The sequence below is a fragment of the Eschrichtius robustus genome, chromosome 16, assembly GCF_028021215.1.
Source record: "Eschrichtius robustus isolate mEscRob2 chromosome 16, mEscRob2.pri, whole genome shotgun sequence".
Taxonomy (NCBI): domain Eukaryota; kingdom Metazoa; phylum Chordata; class Mammalia; order Artiodactyla; family Eschrichtiidae; genus Eschrichtius; species Eschrichtius robustus.
In genome coordinates this window covers 64,516,619-64,536,889 of record NC_090839.1, presented here as the reverse complement: position 1 = coordinate 64,536,889, position 20,271 = coordinate 64,516,619, and the positions used below count along the sequence as shown (strand labels likewise).

The window sequence follows — 20,271 nt, the reverse complement described above, 5'->3', positions numbered from 1 at the left end:
AATGAAGACCCGTGACCTCGCCCACTGCTGAGCTCTCCCTGGCTGCCGTGGGTTTTCAATCACCTAAATGCCAGGAGGCCAGGTCCTACAATAGCTCCTCTTGGATTTCTGTTCATTCGTGTTATAAGTCTTTACGGCGCACATCCCTTGGGTCAAGCACCGTGCCAGGCACCGTGAACACAGCAGGGAAGAACAACAGGCAAGGTCCCTGCTCCTGTGGACTGTACACTGCAGGGTGGAACACAGACAGCAAACAAGGAAGGCAATAAACCACCAGATACTGTGAGGTACTGGTAAAGGCGCTGTGATGAAGATAAAGGAACTAATGGAACAAAGAAGGAAGGAGAGGCAGGGAGGTCAGAGGAGGTGACATCTGAACAGAAACTGCCTGACAAGGCAGAATCAGCCATTCAGAGATTGAGGGAGAAGCTTTCCAGCAGAAGGACAGCAAGTGCAAAGGCCCTGATGTATTACTCAGTCAAGGCCAGTGTGGCCGGGGCCGAGAGAGGGAACAAGAGGGTGAGGGGGGGTGGGGCTGGAAAGTAGGGAAGAGCCAGATCACACCAAGTACCGCAAGCCATGGTCAGAAAGTCTGGACTGAGTTTTAAACAGCAGAGTGATGAGATCTTATCAGCGTTTCCACGAGGCCCCACGCTTATCCCACTAGAACCAGACACAGACACATACACACAAGACTCATGACCTTGCTTTCCTCGCAACCAAAGCAGCCTGCCTCAAACAAAGACATCTCCACCTCTGTGCACACAGGGGGCAAGAACATGCGGCCACCCAAGGGGAGGCGCCAACACCTGCAGTGATTGAGGCTGAAGGATAAAAGGGTACACAGCACCGCACGCACCCTTGAAACATGCCAGCTCCAGGAATCCTCTCGCCCATGACCGTCCATCTTCACAGAATTAGGCTTCTCAACTGTCCCACCCCACTTTCTGGGAGCCCACGGAAACTGAGACCCCAGGGAGGGCATGAAGCACATGCAGCAGTGGAGCGGGCATCAGTGGGCATGCCACACGCAGGCAGAGACATGACACGGGAGAGAGGTTGATGACTTCCTTTTTTTGTTTTATTTCTTTTGTTTCTTAGAGTAAACTTTTGAAATTGTTCCCAAGCCTCCCTCATCTGTCAAGTTCCTCCCACTGGATCTCCTACCCTCGCTGCCGATTACTCTGATTGCCACCAGCAACAGGCCATTTCTTCTCCCTCTGCCCCTGAGCCTACGGCAGATGAATTAAACGGCAATGCCGACAAGCACTTGCAGTGTTAAAATCCATCACCACGGAACAGGACTGCGGTGGCCAGGACAGGTGATGCCAGTGGAGTGGACCTAGTGAGACGGAGGGCAGCTGGGAGGAAGGGCCTCACACCACAGAGACAGACACTGTGGATTGGGAAAGACTCCAGAGAAATAACAGTGCTTCATGAAGACGGAATGGACTCTGCACCCAGTAAAGAGCTAATTTTTTGCCGTGGAGCATACGAGCTATGGAAACCCAACTCAAGCTCGAAAACAGGGGCAGGGGAGGTTGGTGAATTACTGCTCTTGTTAACAGTACGTTCAGGGCTGAACAGTCACGTCAGGCACTGCTGGATTCAGGGGCTCGAAGGACACGATCGGCCCCTGATTCCTCTCTGCCTCTCGGCCCAGCTTCTCTCTCCGTGTGACGGCCTCACGCCCAGGCTCCACCTGGAGACAAGGTAACCACAGTGGCCCCAGCCTTCCAGGCCCAACAGGAAAGAAAGAACTCTTGACAGCCTAGTAGAGTCCTGAGACCCAGCTGGAGCCAGTCAGCTGAGGTCAAGTGCAGAACGGAGGGTAGAGCCTCACCTACCTCACTGGGCTGACCCTGAGCGAGGACGCTGGTCTGATGAAAACTGGAGCACGTGGGACCTGACACCGCGAGGCCGCAGATGTCCACTGTGCACAGGCAGACGGGAGAGGCAACCCGAGCTGTGTGACGAGGGCAGACTCATGCACTTCCGGAATCCCACGTTCGGCTGCCCCTGGTAGGAGAACCTTTTCCTTAATACAGAGAGCAAGCTCCAACTCACAGGCAAATGCTCCTTGGGAGAGCCTGGGAGAAGCCCAACATGCAGCAAAGCATTCATGAGAATAGCCCCACCCCCTGCCGCGGGACACTCAGAGAGCCCAGACTCCCCAGCTGTGCATGCAACAATGACCACACCCAAAGAGTAACACCAAGGGTCCACCGGACAGTAAGGCCACAACCCTACAGCTCTGGAGGCTTCGTCTCCAATGTCCAAAGCTGGCTGGTGACAGGAATCATCCACCAGGGCTGACACGAGTGACCCCCGGGTGGGGTGAGTGTGACCTGGGACAAGGACTTCCCTGTCTTGGCCAAACACACCTTGAACGAAGGGGTGTGGCAGAGGGGTGGTGGGCTTTCCTGTCCCAGATGTGGCTGCAAATCAAAGACCACAGCTCTCCCTTGAGGTCCCAAGTTTGTCCACCAGGTGACCTTTGACCAAGAAAACCAACCTTTAAGACATCAACCTCCCACCACAAGCTCCATAAGATGATTAGATGATCCCCATGTCCATCAATGATTAAGGCAATACCTCAACTTAATTGAATATTTATATGAGCTCCCTATGGCTGCTGTACCAAGCTACCACAAACTTAGTGGCTTAAAATAACACAAATTTACTATCTTGAAGTTCAGGGGGTCAGAAGGCTCAAATGGGTCCTATAAGCTAGACTCAAGGTGTCAGCAGGACTGCATTCCTTCTAGAGGCTCTAGGGGAGAACCTGTTTCCTTGTCTTCTCCAGTTCCTGGAGGATGCCCGCATTCCCTGGCTTGTGGCCCGTCCTTTATCTTCAAAGTGCATCTCTCCTACCTCTGCTCCTGTTGTCACTCCTTCTCCGTCTCCAACCCTCCTGCCCTTCTCTTATAAGGGCCCTTGTGATTACACGGGAGCCATGTGGATAAACCAGGATAATCTCTCCATGTCAAGATCCTTAAATTAATCACATCCGAAAAGTCCCTTTTGCCATGTAAGGGGGTATATTCACAGATTCTGGGGATCAGGACATGGACATCTTTGGAGGACGAACATTCTATCCACCACAGCATTTTCTAGATCCCAGCATGTTATCTGAATTACATCTCTTAACAGCTAATCCTCACAACAACCACCTATGAAGTATATACTATTTTAATAAATCCTAATTTTACAATTGTTCCAAGGGGCCATAAGAGGTAAAGTGAGATAGTAAAAGTAGTAATAATAATAATTATAACATTTATTGAGTGGCTACTACATATCAGACATTATTCTAAATGCTTTCCATGTACTAATCTATCTCATCTTCCCCCAAAACCCTATGAGGAAGGCACTATTACAATCCCCGTTTTACAGAGGAAGAAACTGAGGCACAGAAAGTTACATGGCCTCTAAGTCAGCAGCCCCGGGCAGTGCTCAGTGTCTCTGGCACAGAAGTCATTCATTCACTAACATCCATCATGACGTGCAAGAAGAATGCAGAATGCACAGTGTTTCCCAAACGTTTTGGCCGTGACACCTTTCTCACGGGGACATGTACAGGGACTAGGATGAAGTGACCCCCTTGGAGAACAGTCGCAGCTACGGGTGAAATAAGCCTTCCTTCCATTGACACAGCCTTTCTCCAGATGGACAGGTGTAATGGAGGAGGTGTCCACTCACTGACCCACACTCCTGCCCCAGCCCCACTGCCCTGGCCTCTCCCTCAGGAGGCACCAGCAGCTGCGGTCATCACAGCTCTCAGCGAAGGGCCCCCACCTTGGGCCATGTTTCCATGGGGAGACATCCATCATAATACGCTCTGGGCCTCACTCCCCACCTCCTACCTCACTGGTGAGATCCTCAATCAAATGGAGATGATGTATTAAAAAGGGAAACACCTCCATGGACTGTCTTCCTTCTTGGTCCCCACTGGGTGAGTGTAATTCTGCAGGTCCAACAATGCCTCACAGTGGGGGTCCCTGGGTCTACACCTGGGAGGCAATGTACTGGGGAGTGTGATTCTGGGTTCAGGTCAAGCTGGAGTTTCCAATCAACTGACAGTAATAAAAATGTTATTTTGATCACTTTTTGTCTGATTCCTACATCGGTGTTTCATAGAGAATTTGGGGGGAAAGAATAGCCATGATTAATTATAACCTCAGAACTGAAACAAAGTTACCTACTAACCTCTTAAAGTTTGTCAACAATCTATTCCAAAGGTCCATTTTAAGTTGAATTTTTTTTCTTAATCCTGAAGGCACGTCCCACAACAACTATGAATATAATGATCCCAATATAGCCCTCAGCCATCTATTCAACCCTGAAGGCATTTGGGGCTTAAATGACTTTTCACTCTTTTCCCTACTGATGAGCTCAGTTTCATAAACCATTTGTCATCCAAAAGATAGAAAAATCTTTATATCCTCAAACTAAAAGGTTTCTTTTGTGGAAAATGCATCCTGAATTCCCAGCTAGAATTTGGGAAGCTAGTACACATCTCTATGTCCACCTGACATCAGGAGCCAAGGAAATCATGGATCAGGAAGAAAGGACTCTCCCTCTCCAACCTCTCCCTGCCCCTGCTCCTCCAACTCCCCAGAAACCTGGCCAGGACACCCCGAGCTACCAAAGCCTGACAAGGGCACCCCAAGGCACCCCAACCTGGCCAGGGCACATACTCAAATAGTTTTCAACAAACTGAGTCAGCATCTGGCTGGGGTTGAGGAATGAGTCCCAATTCCTTTGAGTAGCAGATGACTTAAAAATTAGGTAAAAGCTCTGGAAAGGCCAGAGTGCAATTTTTGAAAGCATGCTTTTTAATGAGGCTGCTTCCTAGTGCCTGGCATACAGCTGGTGCTCACGAATATTACTTAAGTGGAAAAAGGAATAAACTGCAGGACTTAAACAAGCAAATGCAGGGCATCGGTCAGTATGTGCCTGAATCTGAGGGCTTTCATAAAGACCTCCCACTAAGGATGATTCACAGATAAGGTAGATGGTCTTAAACGACCCAGTAAGAAACGGAGGGGTAAGAGACAGCAAAGAAATAGCAAAATGTGCTTCATTATCTCTGCTCTGTTCCATTTAAGGGTTATCTCATACCTAGCTTTGGCTCAGAGCATTCAGGCTGGGTCTTAGGAAAAGGGACTCTGGCTGCCGTGAGAAACCATTCTGTATGCTGTAGGTTCTGTGTACCCGTTTTGGGGGGACTCACTCCAAAAATGCTCCTACTCAGAAATGTACTTTATAGTATTGTGGTTTTTAAACCAAATGCAAGCCCAGTGGTGCTTCCCCCCACCCCCTGGTTTAATTTTCTTACTGCATCAAATCAAAGCTCTGTGTGGGTAGAGAGTAGATTTCTCAAAAGATGATGGCGTGGTCCACGGATCAGCTGCAGGAGAGTCACGTATCTAGACGTGCTAATCTACAGCCTCAACCCAGATCTCCTGAGAAGAAGCATATTTAATAGGCACCCCAGGAAAGGCCTCTGCACACTAGTTTAAGAACTTCATAAGGCAAAGAAGAGGGATTTGGAGGAAAATGACCCAAGTTCATTTCCACCCCAGATCCATGGACAAGCCCCCTTAAGCTCTCCTGAGCCTCCAATAATGAATTTTTTTAAATAGAGGGAAAATACCTACTCATCACAGCGTTACTGAATCAAATGTGAATACACTTGAACTTGCTTGGAAAGGGTAAAGGGCTAAACATATACTATTCATTCGAAACATAGTGAATGGAATGAATGACTGTAAAAGCCAGGTGCTGGGAGAACAAAGATGAGAAGAAGTGAAAAGGCAGAAGGCCAGGGCAGACATAACTCCACGTAATGAGATGGGTTCCGGGACACACGAGCAGTATCTGTATGAAAAGGGTGATGAGCCCTCACAGCAAGACACGATTAACTCTGCAACGGTAACCCCCAGACTGGTAACTGTTACAGACCAAGCAGGAATGAGGCGAGGTATGTTATCCAAAAAAAAAAAAAAAATCAACATGTTGAACCTGATCAAGTACAAAAGCTCCAAAGAAAATTCAAGTCTTTATGATATTGCTACGCAAGGCAAATCCAGACTCCAATCGTATCTCTCTCTCTCTGACACAGAAAAATAACTACCATTGACTGAGCACCAACTATACACCGGGTGCCATATTAGAAGCTCTGCAGTCATTGTTTCGGAAAAATCCCCACAACAGCCCTCGTGACATTGGTGTGATTTCCTCTTACATTGGTGTGGCGGTTCCTCTTCCAGATGGCAAAGTAACTCCAGGAGGTCAAGTCATGGAGGGCGCACCTGAAGTCAAATCCAGGTCTGCTTGACTCCCAAGACCTGTGAGCGTGGCGCATCCAACCCCCTGTTAAAATGTCCACGCTCTGAGAGCTCATTTTTAAGAAAATCTTGTAATGGTCAGTTGGTCGAAGGTTGCAAGACCCTTGAGCCAAAGTTAATTAACTATCCCTTCTTCAGGCTGACCTGAGAAACATTTTAGTAGAGTCATGACAGTTAAAGTGCAGGAAAACTGCACAGGGAGGAAGCATATAGCACCACTTTATTTAGTGAGATCTTGGTCAAACGATCATTTTTCTATCTACCTGTATTTCTGATTAAGAGTATTAATAATAATAGCTAAAATCTACTCAGTACTCACTCTATGTAGGCATTATGCTAAGATGTCTACATGGACTGCCTCATGAGGTAGGCACTGTCAACTAACCCCATTCTACAGATGAGAAAACTGAGGTACACAGAGATTAAGAAATTTAACCAGAGCTGGGGTTGGAGCCTGGTCAGCCAAACTCCATAGCTCTGATTCTCCGCCACTTTGGCGTTCTGTTGCTTTCACCCCTGGCCTGATGTGACTTAATCGTGCTGAAGGTTCACTACCTTGCAAATGTTTCAAGACTCTAGACATAAGACTCCCTAAGTACACAAATTGATACAAGTATTGCTAATAATCTGGCAAGTAAGTCTTATAATATTATGCATTTAGCAAGAATACAGAGCAGGGTTTTCCATTTAATTGATTTTCTGGAACCCTAACCAGGCCCGTTCTTCTAATTCATCTGCACGTGCACTCATCCCATGCTGAGTGTCTGCTATGCCAGGCACAGGGGCGATGAAGATGAAAAGGTGTAGCCCCCTCCCCACCCAGGCTCCGTCTGCCCCTCACCTTCAGCTGTTTGACCTTCTCTTTTCAGCATCTGGACAGCTCCTACGTATTTCTTCAGTTGGACTTTGAGCACCTCGTTTTCTCTGCAGGTACAAGAATGTTAGAAAAATGTATTTAAAAATTGGCAAATTAGACCCAAGGAAGGAGAAGAATCTGTGTAAAGAAAAATATACAATGTGCATCTTATAAATATTAATATATTCTCTGTGTTAAAGATCATCGCTGGAAAAGACTATGTTAGCAAAGGCACGTTTGCAGAATGCCTTCAAGAACTGTTCATTCGTGATGGAAATAAGCATTAATTGGTTGCGGTGCCCACAGATTCAGGATGCTGACATGTGTTGCCCTCAGGCTATTTGAATCAATCTGTTAGGTGCCTATTCTGTGCCAGGCACCCTGTAGTATTCTCTCCATTTACAGAAGCACATACTAGGTACTGTTTACTTGGGGAACACTCAGTATTTTTACTAACTACTACATGCATTGGAAACTTCCTATTTGCCAGGCATCACGTGAAGTCTTATTGTATCTCATTTAATCCTTCCAAGACATATATTATCACAACACCCACTTTACAGATGAGGAAAGTGAGGTATAATGAGGAGAAGCGGCTGACCAACTCCAGCGGCACCCCATGTAAGATTGCAGAATGAAACGTGGAACTCAGGCAATGACAAGACCCCACTCTACTAAATTCACTCCCCAGGTACCCTGGCTGAGGAACAGGACATGAGGGTCAGAGAGAAAACTACCATTTGTTGAGTGTTTACCCACATAGCTCAGACTTTACATACGTGACCTCACTGAATCAAGCACACGTGTATTCATTCACCCATTCTTCATTCGATGGTAACACTGAATAATGTTAAGTACCTAAGGATATGTCAGGCACAGTGACCCTGTAGAATTCTCCTCATTTTGCAGGAGAGGAACTGGGGCATGGAAAAGGTCACATGGCCAGTGCCAAGGTCATACGTAAGGCACACGGCCCAGACACAAGCCCAGGTCTCTCTGCCTCCGAGGCCCAGAAGAGCTCTTCTCTGTCTCTTTTGGGATTCAGAACTGGTTTCTCACTGGCTACCCCAGAGACAGGTGCCTCTTCCACATCTCCTGTTCCTGCTCCTCCCCCAACAAGGTCTGGAGCCTGTGTGCTCTTACACATGTTGGAATATTTCCTCACAAAGAAAAGAGCTTTAAGACTGGGTGTCTTTTATGATTATAAAAAATAAAATGCTCATTGCAAAATACTCAAACAATCGGAACACATTTAAGAAGAAATGTAAAAAATCCACTAAAAATTCAACACCTTGAAATAAACCCCACTATCATTTTTCTATCTGTCCTATCAGCTCTCTCTCTAGGCATGCACACACACACAGACACACACACACACACTGTATATAATTATTCACAGATGAAACACCTTTCACACTCTTCTAAATTTTTTTGTTTGAAGTCTTTTTTCCTTTGTTTACTGTCACACTCATCCTTCCCCATGGTAACCAACGTTAAAAACCTGGTACACACATTTCACGCCTCCTCCATGCTCACATAGTCACTACAAACCTGATACACTTAAACAGAGTTTACTTTATGAAGCCAGACCCTATTATAAATTTTTCTGCTACGGCTTGTCTCATTTAACAATTCACCAGGGTAAGCTTCTGACTCCATCTATTTATGGATGGAGATGCCATTCCTTGGTACGAATATGCCACACATTTGCTCAGTGGAAAAACTGCAGACTGCCCATCACAGGTTCTGTCTGTCTTCGATGCATATGACTGTACCTCAGCCCACAGAGACAGCACTTTGTTTGTATTTTGCTTTTCTGCCCTGTATTTGTCAGAAAGAACATAAGTACCAACTGCAGACACTACCATATACTTAGGTGTCACCTGAGATCTGTGCATTCATCTCAGAAGCTTGAGAGAAAGTAAAACATGGAGTCCCTTAATTATCGTCCTCCTCCTAGACAGCCTGTCACAGATGTTTCTATCCATGGCCGCACTTTCTCTGTGACACGAAGAGTGAACGTCTGAAGCTAAACAACTAACAAGTCTTGAGAAGGTTTGTGGGAGGGAAAACACTCCCCGATGGGCATGCTGGTACAGCTGGTTTTCTTGGATCCCCTCAGCCGGATCTTGTCATTCTTCCCAGCCTACTCCTAATCCCCACATGTGAATTCCAGGCACATATTACCTTAAAACAAGGGAGAGAAAGCAATTGATGTGCATTTCTATATGGCCTAATTTAACAACGGTTCATGCAGAATGTTGTCCAAAAGGCAGAAGAGGCAGGTTCATTCAGGCAGACTGACAGGTGGGTCGTGTCCGTGTCTGGCTGCCAGGTCTCAGCTCGTTTGCTCACACCATCCAGGCCCACCCTCAGCGGCCTAGTTCATCTTCAACTCTGTAGCCAGCACTAAGATATTCAAGTGGCTGCTTTTCTTCTGGTTGGGAGTCATCTTTTAAGAGCATCTTACGACTATCTAAATATCAGACCTAACAGATAAAGACCAAAAACTTTAATACAAATCCAACTTCCAACAAAATGATGAGATGTCGTGGAGAATATACCACGGACGGACACCTTTAGGAACTATAAATTCATCCCGGCCAACTCTGCGCCAATGAACTTGTTTGCCTTTTGTGGGAAATGAACTTTCAGGTCAGTAGAACTGCTCCTGACTCAACCGCAAACACCTGGAGGGTACACTGACCGCCCCAAAGAGGCAGCTAGCTCCTGACCCCAGGCAAGATGAGGCCTTTTATGTTTTAATTTTTATTTTGAAGTAATTACAGATTCAGAAAGTTGGAAAGATATTACTGAGAGGTCCTGTATACCCTCGACCCAGCCTCCCCCAGTGGTTACGTCTTCCGTAAGTACAGTCCAATGGCAAATCCAGGACTCCAACACAGTCACATGGTGTGTGTAGTTCTATCCAGCCTGGTATTTTAACTGATGGCCATACCAATCTGCAGATGGGATACAGACTCAGATGACCAGAGCAGGCAGACAGACGAGGACCATGAGTAAGGCAAACCAGGCATAAGACAAGAGGGTCTACAGGGTGGGAGCTGTGGTCAACCAGAAGAGTTCTTGTCCCACCAAAAGGTATTTTTTAAAAACGTAACATGTTAATGGCCCAAGGAAATAATTCCCAGGCTCTGAACGACTAATTTGCAACCAGCAACAGGACTTTAATTTGAAGACAGAGGAACCATATAGAATGTACCATTCCTGATGATCAAATAAGAATGCCATTTTATTTGCCACCTCATGATACAACAGGATGGGTCAATAGTTAAGCGCATCCTAACTGTGAAAGGCCTCAGAAACCCTCCGAGTGTGTGAACAAGATCGGGATTGTGGCTGAGGTTCATCCCAGCAGGGGTCTTCAACCCAGCACAGGTCACATCACGGTGCCCGTCAGTCTGAACAGGCGAGAGGCACGGTGAGCAGAGCGGACCAAACCCTGCCCAGGGCCCCGACGCATCAGCACACACCACAGGCCCAGGCAGGCCGGCTCCAGAGCCTGGGTGCCTATCGCGTGTGTGTGTGTGTGTGTGTGTGTGTGTGTGTGTGTGTGCGTGTGTGCGTGTGTGCGTGTGTGCGCGCGCGCGCACACACATGTGTGGTAAAGTGAGAGCCACAGAGCCCAGGAGGCTACGCACACAGGTGGGACTGACCAGACTCATCTCTGAGTGAAGTCACAGGGCTCTGACTTTTAATTTTTTTGGTTGCTCTTGTTCAGCTATGTTCTCTAATTGTCCATAACAAAATAATGTTTGAAAATAAAAGAACACTTTCATTGCCTAGTCTTTTAAAATTGTACACTTAAAAGAAAATGCTAAGAGGGACGATGAGGCTGCTATGGGGCAGGGCCCCCTCCGCCTGCTCCCCTCTGGGGGGCGGCACCACCCACCTCCACCCCGTCTACACTGGCTGCTTGCGAGTAAGCGAGCCTGGGAGGATGAGACCTCTGCGGGAGGCGGCACAGATGGCTGCAGCCCCGTGAGCCGGATCTTCGGGCAACTCTCTCTTCTCCATTTCACGCGGTGTCCCCCTCCCCGGCTCTCGGGCGTACACAGCCCAGGTGATCACCCATGACACCTGGCTCTTTCTGCAACCAACGGAGTCTTTTAATCAAATCCTAACACTCCATCTGGAAAACCATCTAGAAAAGCTGGGGGAAAGGGTGCTTTGTTGAAAAGGAACTGTCAGTGCTCAGACCATCTAATGAAATGGGCCACTCAGGGGTCCTGAGGGTTCAACCAGTTCCTCCACCTTCACCCCGAGGGCGGTCACTGGTGCTCCAGGTGCAGCTGGCGGACATCTCACCCTCTGAGAGCAGTCGGTGGTCCATCCGTCAACAGCTGGGCTCTCCCCAGGGATTTAGCCTTTCAGCTGCAATTTCCACATCTGCCTCAAAGGAGGATGTGGATGGGGGATGCCCTCAGCGACTGCTTTACGAGGCTGAAGATGAGAAAGCCATGGGGCGAGGGGGGATGGGGATGGGGTCCAGTCTTTATTTCGTGGCCCAGGCAACCGCGTGGGAGTCCAACCCCACTAGGGAAGATAAGCCTGCAGAAACGCCCTGCCCCGCTGCCTCTTTTGTAACCATCCAGTTCTTTCCACTCTGAAGGGCAGTGGGATCCAACTTCCTCACAGTTCAATGAAACGAGAAAAAACGCCAAGAGAATGAACTAAAACAGAATCTCCCAAACGTGGTACAGGCCTGAGATCATTTAAGGGGTTCACAAAACTTTTTCTATTTTAACACTTAAGCATTTCTTCCGGTATGTTTTTTAAAAACCGATTTCCCATTAATGGCAGTGATATAAAGAATCCTTTGGAAAGAAATGTGAAGGCCTTCAAAAGTGAGTGGACGGAAAGACAAATATTAAGGAATGAGTAACATGGGCGGTACACATGAAGGCGGTACACATGAAGGCGGTACACATGAAGGCACTGCACAGAGACAGATCTGAGGAAGAGAATCTTTGCTTTAGATAAAATAGGGGTATAAGGAGAAGATATTTTCTTACAGTGTACTTCCCACACTGTATTCCCGGGGATGACAAACGGCTCTCAGACAGGGACGAGAGAGTAGAGTTAAATGTGTTTAGGAAACGGTGGCGCTAATCAACATTAGGAAAGTTCCCTCTCCCTCCCCCTCCTCCCCAGGGCTCCTCAAGCCTTTAATATATTTATGTACACTGACCACCTACTAACTCCTCAAACCTCACAGTTTGTGAAATGCTGCATTTTCACCTTGGGCACAACCCTCTATGAGCAGGAGAGAAATCTCAGTGGAAAAGAACCACGTCTATGTTAGAAAAACACTGCCCACATGGACTGTGGCAGAGGTGGGCATTTGAGATGTTTATACCTCCTTGAAATCCCTCTGTGTGAGTTAAGAAGTGAGAAGCAGTTCAGTGCCAAGACCTCCTATGGGTAAGACCGGGGCCTCATTCAAAAGCTCCCTACATGTGTAACAGGAAATACGCTTTTCTACCCACAACACGAGAGTATCGGCCTCCGAGTGGGGCTCTGAATGTTCAAGGTGTTGCAGACACAACGTGCTCTCATTCAACCTGCATGGCAACTCTGCAAGAGTTATTATACTCTCATTATACAGATGAAGGAACTGATGCTCAGAGAGGTTCAGCAGTCGATCAAAAAATTCACGCAGCTATACAAGGCACGGCCATGATTTGCACTTAAGCATCTCCAAGTCCGTGCCCTCCTTCCTCCTCCCTGCCACATACTTGGTCTCAGTGGATCATCAACAACGCCTCACAAGGTTGGTTTTCACTGGGCCCATTTTGCAGATAGGAAAGCTGAGGCCCACAGAGTGAAACAACATACACACACACCTGGGATTCCAACCCATGTCCTATAACTCCAAAGTCTCTCGCTGGGTTCATATAAATTTAGGGAATTAAATGAGCTGGATAAAGTTGAAAACCTAAAGCCCTGAAAGAGTCCATTGGGAAATGAGGGCGGATAAGCATGGGTCTGCAGAATGTCTCGGCTGGTCAGACTGCTGTGCAGATGTGAACGGGATTCTCCTGATCAGCAAGCTTTGTTCAGAGGTGAAGGAACTGTCCTAGGGTTACTCAGCCTCTGCTGCCCATCAGCAGACATCTCACAAATGTAGGCAGTTGGTCCGAGGTGAGCTTTTTCCAAATATGAATCAACAGCCTCAAGAACTGTATACCTTTTGACCCAGAAACTCCACTTCGAGGAAACTATGCCCAGGAAATAAGAAGGAGCAAAAGGCTCAAAACATACGCATGAGGATGCTGTGAATGTTATCAGAAAGAAACTGGTTACAAATTAAATGTCTGACACTGGGGGAGTGAAGAGATAAATTATGGTGTATCCACCAGTAATAGGACACTATGAAGCTGCTGAAGTTGTGATGAATATGCATGTTAATTAACATAGATGAACATTTACAACACACCATTACGTGAATGTGGCAGAGTACAAAGAAAGTATATTTACTGTAACCTCTCACGTATATTTATTGGTATATGTTTGCATTAGAAATATATAATATACCACAATGTTAACAGGGCTTATTTCTGAACAATGAAATTAGGAGAAAAAAAATTTAATATGCCATCAACACACTTTACTAGAACACTAGAAAAAACAAGGTATGAAGAGTAAGGTCAGACTTACAGAAAACAAGAGCAACCCTACAGCTTAACATATACTTAGTGGTGAAAGACCGAATGGTTTCCCCATGGGACTGAGAGCAAGCTAGGAAGTCTCTCTTGCCTCGCTCTCCTATTCAGCACAGTACTGGAGGTTCTAACCAGTGAAATGGGTTTCTTTTTAAAGGGCATGCAGAATGAAGGGAAAACTAAAACTGTCCCCACTGGCAGATGACATGATTTCTTCAGAGAAAATTCCAAGAATCTACAAAAAAAATCCTAGAACAAATAAGTGACTTTTTCCAGGTCAAATATGGAAATTAACTGTATTTCTATATATTAACAATGAACAATTAGAAAGCAATATCATAAAAAGAATCATTCATCATAGTTCCAAAAGATGAAATACACAGGTGTAAATCCAACAAAACGTGCAGGATCTGTAAGCTGAAAACTGTAAAACACTGATGCAAGAAATCAAAACAGAACTACGTCGATGTAAATACCAGGTTCACGGACTGTAAGACTCAAAATAGTTAAGATGTCAACACACTGATCTATAGATTGAATGCAAGTCCAATAAAAATCCCAGCAGGATATTTTATACATATACACTAGCTGATTCTAAAATTCATATGGAAAGGCCAAAAAAAAAGTATTGTAGCCAAAATCATCGTGAAATAGAAGCAAAATTTGAAGGATGCACACTACCCAATTTTAAGACTTTCTATAAAGCTACAGCAATCAAGGAATGTAGTACAGGCAAATGATAGATATAGAACCAACAGAAAGAAGAGTCCAGAAATAAACTCATACAAATATGGCCAAATAATTTTTAACCAACGTACAAAGGCAATTCAGGAAAAAGGATGGTCTTTTCAACAGACAGTTTGGGAACAGCTGGACATGCATATGCCAAAAAGTAAACTTCAACTAATACTTCACATCTTATACAAATATTAACTCAAACTGGAAGACATATAAATGTAAAACATAAAACTATAAAACCTGAGGAAGTCTTCATGCCTAACCTGGGGTTAGGCAAAGCGTTCTTAGATTTAACACCAAAAGCATGAGCCAGAATAGAAAAAAAAAAAGTTAAACTGGATTTGCTCTGTGAAAGACATTGTTAAGAGCAGAAGACAAGCTACAGATGGGGAGAAAATACTAACAAATCGGATAAACAATAAAGGACTTGTATCTGAAATAAAGAACTCTCAAAACAAACAAACAAAACGTAACTACCCAATAAAAGGGGGGGAAGGGCAAAGGATTTGAACAGACAATTCACCAAAGAACATAGACAGTAAATAAGCACATGAAAAGATGCTAATCATCATTAGTCATTAGGTAAATACAAATCAAAATCGGTGAAACAGCACTACAAACCTAGTAAAATAGCTTTAAAAACTATTAATGACAATATCAAGTGCCGGGGGAATCTGGAGCAACTGAAACCCTCTTAACATTGCTGGCAGGAATGCACAACAGTTCGGTGACCCTGGAAAACAGCAGAGCAGCTTTTTATAAAGTTAAACAGACACCTGTCATATGACCCAGAAACTCACTTCTATTTTTCCTGGAGAAATGAATTTTATCGTTCACACAAAAATCTCTACATGAATGTTTACAGCAGCATTATTCATAATCACCAAAAGCTGGGGAGGAGCTTAAAGATGGAGGAAGAGTAAGACGCGGAGATCACCTTCCTCCCCACAAATACATCAGAAATACGTCTACATGTGAAACAGCTCCTACAGGACACCTACTGAACGCTGGCAGAAGACCTCAGACCTCCCAAAAGGCAAGAAACTCCCCACGTACCTGGGTAGGGTCAAAGAAAAAGAAAAAACATAATCACCAAAAACTGGAAACAACTCAAATGCCCTTTGACGGGTAAATGGCTAAACCGTGGTCGATCCATACAAAGGGATACTGCTCGTCAGTAAGATGGAAGGGGGTAGTGACGGATGCCACAACTTGGATGAATCTCAAAAACATTAGGCTAAACGAAAGAAACCAGTCCCAAAAGGCCACATACTCTCTGATTTCATGTATCTGACATCCTAGAAAAGGTAAAACTACAGGGGAGAAGGACAGATCAGCGGTAGACAAGAGTTAGGCATGGGGGGAGGGTGTGACGGCAAAGGGGCGGCAGGAGGGAACTTCTGCAGGTGATGGGGCTCTGCTGTGCGCTGACTGTGGTGTGCCAGGGCGAGGGGGTTACGTTAACCTAAGCTGCTCATCTTAAAACTCATGCAACTGTACATCTTTTTTAAAGGTGAATTCGACTGTGTGGACATTAAAACCAAAAAAATTTAGTCAGTAAAAAAGAGTAAGGGAGAGAGGAGGAGACGGGCCTGCCTAGAAGACAGTCCAGAGGCATCTCCCGCTGACTAGGGTCCATAACACAGGCACCTGAAAAACACACCATACAGCTACAGGCGTGCCAATTTCGGGCAGGGGAACAGGAAAAGAATAACAGTTAACAAAGTCAGCATTTAACAGAGCAGACCTTTTTTCCTCCCTTCTTCTTTTTTATTTTTAATTGTGATAAAGAACATACAAAACTTACCATTTAAGCCACTTTTAAGTGTACAGCTCTGTGGCATTAAGTACCTTCACATTCTGGTGCACCCATCACCACCATCCAGCTCCAGAACTCTATTCATCTTGCAAAACAAACTCTGTACCCATTAAACAAGAACGCTCCATTCCCACCCCGACCCCCTGCCAGCCCCCAGCAACCACCATTCTACTTGCCATCTCTATGCTTTATATCCTTTTAAGAAAGATGATTAAACAAATGTTACTATCAACAGTGATGCAGCTTTGAATGTGGCTTTGATGAAAGGAGATGCCAATGCAGAAATACTTGGTTTCAAACGTGGCTCCAAAGACTTGTGAGCCGTAAACAAGTGTCATTTTAGGATGTCAACACAACGAGGCCAGTCAAGCCTGGCTTGCTCAGGCTTCTGCCACACAGAGGTCTGCATGCCGCAGCTCTTCTGTGCAGTGAGAATTGATGGATGCAACGGAAGCTTCAAGTTTCCTTCGCAAGATGCTGACTTAGCTTCAGAATCAAAAACCAGCTTGTGTTCCATTCTAGATTCAACTATTTTATTACCTTTTAATTCTCTGAAAATTGACTGCTCTCATCCAGAGCATAAGATGCCTCTTAAAATCCATATAGAACAAAGCAGGGCGTGAACATGGCTGGACAACCGGATTTAATCTCTACTGAACGTGTCACTAGTTCAACCACAACATCGGCCAGAGGGAGGCTAGAGTGTTTCCTACAAAAAGGGATCAATTCTCTCTCATTCATTCAACAGGTATTACTGAGTGCCAGGCACTGATCTAGGTGCTAAAAACGTATAAACAAAAAGGACAAAATTCCCTGGCCTCTTGGAGCTTCATTTGTTTCCCAATTTTTTTAATTTAATTTTTCTGTTTGAATAGGTACAGGCTGCAACCCTTGAAAAGTAAAGTAAGGTTCTGTTTAACTTTTAATGATGGAAATTTAAACATATACAGAAAAGCAGACCAAACAGGACAGTGAACCTCCACGGACTCACCACCCAGCTCTCCAACTTACAGCCAGTCTCGTTTCTTTTCAAGCCTCACCTGTGTACACTCCCCTCGCCAACTTATTTTGAAGTCAATCTCAGACACAGAACATCATCCATAAAAATGTCAGGATTTACCTCTCAGTGGCAGAGTCTATTTGAACCTAATCCCAAAACCAGTGTCACACCTAAAAAAGTAACCAAATACCCTGTGTTCCCAACTGCTTCAGGTTTTTAGTTTGTTCAAACAGTATTGGCCTTATACTTTGGTGGGCTTTTACTGTAAAACACTGGATCCTTTATACACATAAAGCCAAAGAGGAAGCAGGGTGTCTGGCTGTAGAGTTACCCACATCTGGGTTCAAACACCAGTCTTGTCCCGCCCAGCTGGGCACCAATGGTTCTCTGAGCCCAGGATTCCTGAGCTCCCAAGAAGAAGGTGAGGAAATGAGCCTTGCTGGGTTGAGATGATTAGAGACAGTGGGTATAAAGTCAGTGCCCAACACCCAGAGACACTCATTAACAGTAATTCCTCTTTTTCTTAGGAATATGTGTTAGATCCAAATCACACAAAACCTGGGTTCCTGACAATGGCTGTGCTTTCAAGAGTTTGCTTTTCCCAGGATGCACAGAAGTGGCCTGTGCTCTCACAGCCAGCACATTACCCTGAGGAGGGTTTTACCAGCAAGGTCATCAGAAAGCATCTGCTGAATGAGGCCTGGGCACAGGAGGCATGAGGTTACACGCAATGGACTGCCCCCACCCCGCAGTTCACCACCCAGCGGGGAGAGAAGATCAATTCTGGGAACCATGGTGCAGAGCAGGAAAGTCAACGGAAGGAGGCAGCCTAGGAAACTGGAAACCTCCACAACCAGACAAACCTGGGTTCCGCTCTCAGCTCCAGTCCTTCCCAGCTCTTTGATGCCACCGCAGTGGTGGTGGGAGGAAGGGGAAGAGGAGCGGGAGTGGGGCGCGGGGGTGGTGGCAGTCACAGTGGGAGGAGAGGGGCAGTAGCACCATTAAACCCTTTACGGTGCTCACTGGGCAGCAAGAACTGCTCGGAACGCTTCTGCCTAGGCAATCTCTAAACTGTCCCCCAGCGATCCTAGTATTAACAACTATGTGTATTGCCCGCCCCTTGACTTGAGTTCGGATTGGTCTTACTATTTGTTTCTAACAGCAGGGATGGGCTGTCACTTCTGAGATCAGTTATAAACAGACTATGACATCTACCTGGGATGCTCTCAGGCTCGTCCCTCTCCCTCCTTTCTCTGGTCACCCGCTGCCCTGTCCTGAGGACACCTGGGCAGGCTGAAAGAGGCCCACACAGTGAGGGATGAGGTCTGCCAGCAGCCACTTGAGTGAACTTAGAAGCAGATTTTCCAAGCCCAGCAGAGCCCTGAAATGACCGCAGCTCCACCCAATGTCCTGACTACAACCTCATGAGAGACCCTGAGCCAGAGGCACCAGCTAAGCCGTGTCCAGATTCTTGACACACAGAAACTCTGAGATAATAAATATGTTCTTTTAATCTGCTGAATTTGGGGGTAATTTGTTACACAGTTGATAACTAACATAGCTCTACATACCTTAATTCATTTAATCCTTACAACTACTCTGTGAGGTACTTTGATCCTCAATTTTGGGCCAAGGAACAGAGAGGTAAGAATGACAAAGAGGACAAATAACATGCTGAAGGCAACTCATTCCTGACCCTCGACTCCCTCATTTGTCAAAGTCCTGCAGTCTGAGCGATTTCACATCTAGCCAACCGTGTGCAAGATGGATGTCCTTCTCTGCACCTCCGGCTACTCACCCAAACAATGGAAGGGCACTGAGGCCTCACAGGATTGTTGCAGAGAGTATGTAATTTATTCAACAAAGGCCTTCCTAAACCCACTATGTACCAGGTATTGTTTAGAACACAGAAATGGAGGGGGGAACAAGAAAGACTAAGTCTCTACACTCACGAAGTGACACTCACAAAGGGGAGGTGGTCAAACCAGTCAATGAACAGGCTTCAGATAACAGTGAGGACGATAAAAGCCAAAGCCACACCTGTAAGAACAGCTAAATCCCAGAACACTGAACTCCAAACGCTGGCGAGGATGTGGAGCAACAGGAACTCTCATTCATTGCTGGTGGGAATGCAAAATGGTACAGCCGCTTTGGAAGACAGTCTGGCAGCTTCTTACAAAACTAAAATACCCTTATCATATGGTGTTTACCCATAGGAGTTGAGAACACATAACCCCACAAAACCCTGCACACAATATTTAGCAGTTTTATTCATAATTGCAAAAACTTGGAGGCAATCAAGAAGTCCTCTGATAGGTGAATGGATAAACAAACTGTGGTACATCCAGACAATGGAATATTATTCAGCGATGAAAAGAAATGAGCTACCAAGTTATGAAAAGACATGGAGGAAATGCATACTAAGTGAAAGAAGCCCATCTGAAAGGTTACTAACTTTATGATTCCAACTATATGACATTCTGGGAAAGGCAAAACTATGGAGACGGTAAAAAGATCAGGGGTTGCCAGGGGTCAGGAGAGAGGGATGAATAGGTGGAGCACAGAAGACTTTTAGGGCAAGGAAATTAGTCTGTATGATACTCTGTAATGGTAGACACACGTCACCCATCTGTCCAAACCCACAGAATGTCCACCACCAAGAGTGAACCCTAATGTAAACATGGACTTTGGTTAATAATAATGGATCCATGCTGTTCATCAATTGTAGCAAATGTAGCACACCAACCCGAGATGTTAATACAGGGGAAACTGGGGGGGAGGGCAGTGATGTACATGGCAACTCTGGACTTCCTGCTCAC

General features: G+C 45.8%; 1 protein-coding gene across 9 annotated transcripts in view; it reads right to left on the bottom strand.

Moving 5' to 3' along the window:
• SNX29 (sorting nexin 29) overlaps positions 1 to 20,271 on the bottom strand; it is a 565,105-nt gene that overhangs the window by 351,941 nt on the left and 192,893 nt on the right. For 7 of the 9 annotated variants that reach the window (XR_011076885.1, XR_011076887.1, XM_068565494.1 and 4 more), the window contains one exon: positions 7,195 to 7,277. Coding sequence is in view for 7 of the 9 variants with exons in the window: in XM_068565494.1 (XP_068421595.1) it covers positions 7,195 to 7,277 (83 nt within the window). In the remaining 2 variants the exon portion in view is untranslated. Of the gene's footprint in view, positions 1 to 1,575; positions 1,703 to 1,847; positions 2,020 to 7,194; positions 7,278 to 20,271 lie in introns of those variants that run through there. The other 2 variants (XM_068565497.1, XM_068565499.1) reach the window with 2 other exon arrangements.